The 4816-nt window shown below is 38.7% G+C and overlaps 1 protein-coding gene across 1 annotated transcript in view; it reads left to right on the forward strand.

The window, feature by feature from the left end:
- Positions 1-922: 922 nt before the first annotated feature.
- LOC116629323 (cytochrome P450 3A12-like) overlaps positions 923-4816 on the forward strand; it is a gene marked incomplete at both ends in the record, with an annotated part of 15127 nt that continues 11233 nt past the window's right edge. Inside the window, 3 exons of the mRNA XM_032399623.1 lie at positions 923-1036; positions 1298-1386; positions 2703-2851. Coding sequence (XP_032255514.1) covers positions 923-1036; positions 1298-1386; positions 2703-2851 — 352 coding nt within the window. The remainder of the gene's footprint in view (positions 1037-1297; positions 1387-2702; positions 2852-4816) is intronic.

Here is a 4816-nt window from a genome sequence, read left to right on the forward strand (position 1 = left end):
GTGCCCCTTCAAATCACTATGTTTGTATCCTGATAAATACCTAGTAGTCCAGTTGCTGGGTTGTAGGGCAGCTCTATTTTTAAGTTTTTGAAGAACCTCCATACTGTTTTCCAGAGTGGCTGCACCAGTTTGCATTTCCACCAAGAGTTTCCGTTTCTCAGCATCCTTACCAACATCTGTTGTTGCCTGAGTTGTTAATCTTAGCCATGAAGATATCCATTTTAAAACAAAATATAGTTTTGGAAAATGGAAGAAATATTCAAACTGTTTGGCTTGCTAGGCCAATCCCAAGATGGGAAATAGAATTATTTCTCTCTTTTTCCTTATTATTTCCTTATGTATATATTTTTCCTTTGGGGAAAATATAGAGGGAAGAGATTTCCATGTTACTGCACCATTTCTTCACAAGAGCAAATAGATTCCTAATCTTTTTAGTGTTAACTATAATGTTTTTTAAAAAAATCACCATATCAAGATATCCATTTTTCGAGTTTCTCATGCTGTGGATATATGCAAAGGCAGAACTGGTCTGAGGCAACATGCAGTTTTCCAGGCTATCTGGCTGTCTTCCACCAATCCAATTCTACTCTGCACAGCTTAGGAGACTATACTAGGTGTTAATCCTCTGTATTCCCCTGGAGGAGTAGTTTCCCTGCCAAATTCTCCCATACCACATTTACATTGAAAAGGAGGTGGACTATAAAGGCTGGAAAACACATCAGGTGGCTGGATGTGTCCTCAATCTTGCAGAAGGCTAGGCATTGGGGATAAATATCTGTTGCTCACCTACCATAGTACCTACTATTAAGTTGATAATCACTAAATATTTGTTGAGTAATTTCTGCCTGTTTAACAAATTTTCCACAACCTTAGAGACCTCCAAAACTTATGTAGGGCAAATTGTGTTTTTCTTTGACTCTAGTGTTTTGGTCCAGTGGGATTTATGAAAAGTTCAGTTTCTTTGTCTGAGGATGAAGAATGGAAGAGAATGCGAACATTGCTGTCTCCAACCTTCACTAGCGGAAAGCTCAAGGAGGTAAGAAAAGAAGAGGACTTTCAATGAGAAAGTTAAGGAATACATCTGGGGGCTGGTAGGAAATAAGATCATATTCCATCTTTAAGGGGTAGTATGCTAAATTTGGGCTTCCTAAAAATGGTCTTTATCTTCATGTCCTAGGAAAGACATGATAAGGTTTGTTATTAAATGTCCCTTACTGCCACATGCTTATGAAAGCCACATCATTCTTGGACTTCATTTTCCAATTTAACTTCAGGTGGTGGTATATTTTGTGTGTAGATGTTCTCCATAATTGGCCACTATGGAGATGTGTTGGTGAGGAACCTGAGGAAGGAGACAGAGAAAAGCAAGTCCATCACCTTGAAAGAGTAAGTAGGAGTACAGCTGCTGGGATTCCAACTCTGTCACAACTTTCTAGCTGTTGCCACAGAGCCAAATCCCCACTGTTGAGTTACTCCAGCAAAGAAACATGTGGTATCACAATGCCAGTAGGTCATCCAAGAAGAGGTAGCTCACCTAAAAAGGTAGGGCCACCAGAAAAGAAAGGGTCTTCTTTTGTGTACACGAGGCAGGATTCATTTATCTGCTTAGTTGTCACCTAGGATATTCTGGAAGATAAAAATACGTGGTTGGAAAGAAGACACATGATTGTATCAAATCTTTGAGTGTAGAGGGTATGGAATGGTGGAAGGGGAAGGCACTTGGTACATATTGGTGGGCACTGGGTGGGGCAGGAACATTAACATGTGGAACTTGGAATGATGTAAACCCCTTCCCAGTTTTGTTGAGGGTATTAGCAAAATACTAAATATTAACTTTTATGACCACTTGTCCTTCTTTCAATCTCAAAAGAGAGAAAGTCCTGCCCATGGGATGGGTAGGGCGACCATATTTTTTTTGTGTAAACTGAGATATTTTTTAATTTTACTAAATGAAGAGATGTATGTTGGTACTCTCCTGGGAAAACTAGTGGCATATGATCACATATGTCATCCCCTAAATCAATTTTGGATTGATTTATTTAATGTATATTTTTTAAGTAGGAATGTTTTAGGTTCTTACATTTTCTAGAAATGAGTGAGCCCTCAGAGTGAGCTCAGATCACTGGAGTTGAGACAGAGTGGGTCTTTCAGGAGACTTAGCAGGGGTGTAGAGAAGAAGGGATGGTGTTCCTGGCATTACAGAACAGGGTGTTGGTGTTCTGTCATGTGCTGAAGAGGAATCAGCTCTGAGCATAGATACTGTGGTGAGAGAAGATCCAGATCAGTTTCACCTTTCTTGACTCCCTGAGGAAAGGTTAATTATTCCACCCTTGGTCCTGCTCAGACACAGTGCTTACTCACCTTCTACTGCCCATACGCAAAAGACACTACTGTAATTTGTCACACTTTGGGTCTCTATCACTCCATGACTGAGCTCCTTGAGCTCAGAAATGTGTCTGATTTGCTCTAGTGTCCCCATCACCCTAGCACAAGGCCAGCTCTATCACTGCCACCTCATGAACACCACATGAGTGAGTGTGATGGCATATAGACTTTTCAGATGATGCAGTAGCTGGTTCTGAAAGTGTGGCTCTTGTCTTGCCTGAGCATGGGTATCTACATGCACTTCTTGCTGCATGTGTTGGATAAGGATAGTAAAGAGGTGTTGATCTTAATTATCCATGTCTTTGTTTCTCTCACAGCATCTTTGGGGCCTACAGCATGGATGTGATTACCAGCACATCATTTGGAGTGAACATTGATTCCCTCAACAACCCACAAGATCCCTTCGTGGAAAATATTAAGAATTTCTTAAAATTTGATTTCCTTGATCCATTATTCTTCTCAATGTGTACGTACAGTACCATTTTTCTTTTTATCGTCCCATCCCTTTTTTTCCCTTCCTTCCTTCCTCCCTCATTTCTTCCCTTCCTACCTTTCTACAATTTTACTGAGCTATAACTTCATATAACATATATGTCCCCCTTTTATTTATTTATTTATTTATTTATTTATTTATTTATTTATTTATTATGTTAGTCACCATACAGTACATCACTGGGTTTTGATGTAGTGTTCCATGATTCATTGTTTGTGTATAACACCCAGGGCTCCATGCAATACGTGACCTCTTTAATACCCATCATGTGAAATAAGTCAAGCAGAGAAAGTCAATTATCATATGGTTTCACTTATTTGTGGAACATAAGGAATAACATGGAGGACATTAGGAGAAGGAAGGAAAAAATGAAGGGAGGGAAATCAGGGAGATGAACCATGAGAGACTATGTCCCCCTTTTAAAATGTACAGTTCAATTTTTACAGTCTGAGTGTTCATCGTCCAAGGAATGGATAATGAAAATGTGGTATGTATATACCATGAAATCTTATTCAACCATAAAAATGGAAGGAAATTCTGTATTTGGGCAACATGGATGGATCCTGAGGGCATTATGATAAATGAAATGAGTCAGACAGGGAAAGACACATATTGTATGACCTCAATTACATGTGGAATAAAAAAAACAATATAAGAAACCAAGTCATACAAAAAGGAGATCAGATTTGTGGTTATCAGAGGCAGGGGTTGTGGGGTGGTACTTGAATGAAGGTGACCAAAGGTACACACTTTCAATTACAAGATAGATGAGTCCTGGACTGGTAAATACAACATGATGACTATAGTTAACACCACTGTATGATGTATTCATAAGTTGCTAAGAGAGTAGATTGTAGAAGTTCTCATCATAATGGCAGAAAATTTTGTTTTTATGACTATATGAGATGATGGATGATAACTAATCTAATTGTGGTAATCATTTTTTTTTCTCATTGCTGTCAGTGGGAGAAATTCTTTTTTTTTATTTTATTATGTTACATTAGTAATCATTTTTTATATATGTATGTCAAGTACATGCAGTACACCTTATCTTACACAATACTGTATTACTGTATGTCAGTTATAACTCAATGAAACTGAACTCTGCTTGGTGCATTCAAAGATATGTGTAACATTTAGTGCAGTCAACTGTTGGAATATTGTTATCAACACAGAAATCCTGTACTTTTTTACTATCACTTCCCACTTTCTTTAGCCCTAAGCAGCCACCAATCCTCTTTCTGTCTTAATAGATTTGCCTCTTCTGGACTCTTCATACAGATACAATCATATAACGTGTGATCTTTGTGGCTGCCTCCCTTCATTAGCATGATGTTTTCAAGTTTCATCCATATTGCACCATGCATCAGAATTCTCTTTTTATGGCCAATTAATACTCCATTATATGGACATATTGCATTTTGTTTATCCTTCCATCATTTGATGGACATTTGGGCTGTTTCCAACTCTTGGCTATTGTGAATAGTGCTACTATCCACATTCATGCACAAGGTTTTTTTTTTAAATTTTTTATTGTTATGTTAATCACCATACATTACATCATTAGTTTTTGATGTAGTGTTCCATGATTCATTGTTTGTGCATAACACCCAGTGCTCCATGCAGAACGTGCCTTCTTTAATACCCATCACCAGGCTAACCCAGCCTCCCACCCCCCTCCCCTCTAGAACCCTCAGTTTGTTTTTCAGAGTCCATCGTCTCTCATTACATCATTAGTTCGTCTCCCCCTCCGATTTCCCCCCTTCATTCTTCCCCTCCTGCTATCTTCTTCTTCCTTTTTTTTTTCTTAACATATATTGCATTATTTGTTTCAGAGGTACAGATCTGTGATTCAGCAGTCTTGCACAATTCACAGCGCTCACCATAGCACATACCCTCCCCAATGTCTATCATCCAGCCACCCCATCCCTCCCCCCC

Source organism: Phoca vitulina, unplaced genomic scaffold (assembly GCF_004348235.1).
Source record: "Phoca vitulina isolate PV1807 unplaced genomic scaffold, GSC_HSeal_1.0 scaffold610, whole genome shotgun sequence".
Lineage (NCBI taxonomy): Eukaryota > Metazoa > Chordata > Mammalia > Carnivora > Phocidae > Phoca > Phoca vitulina.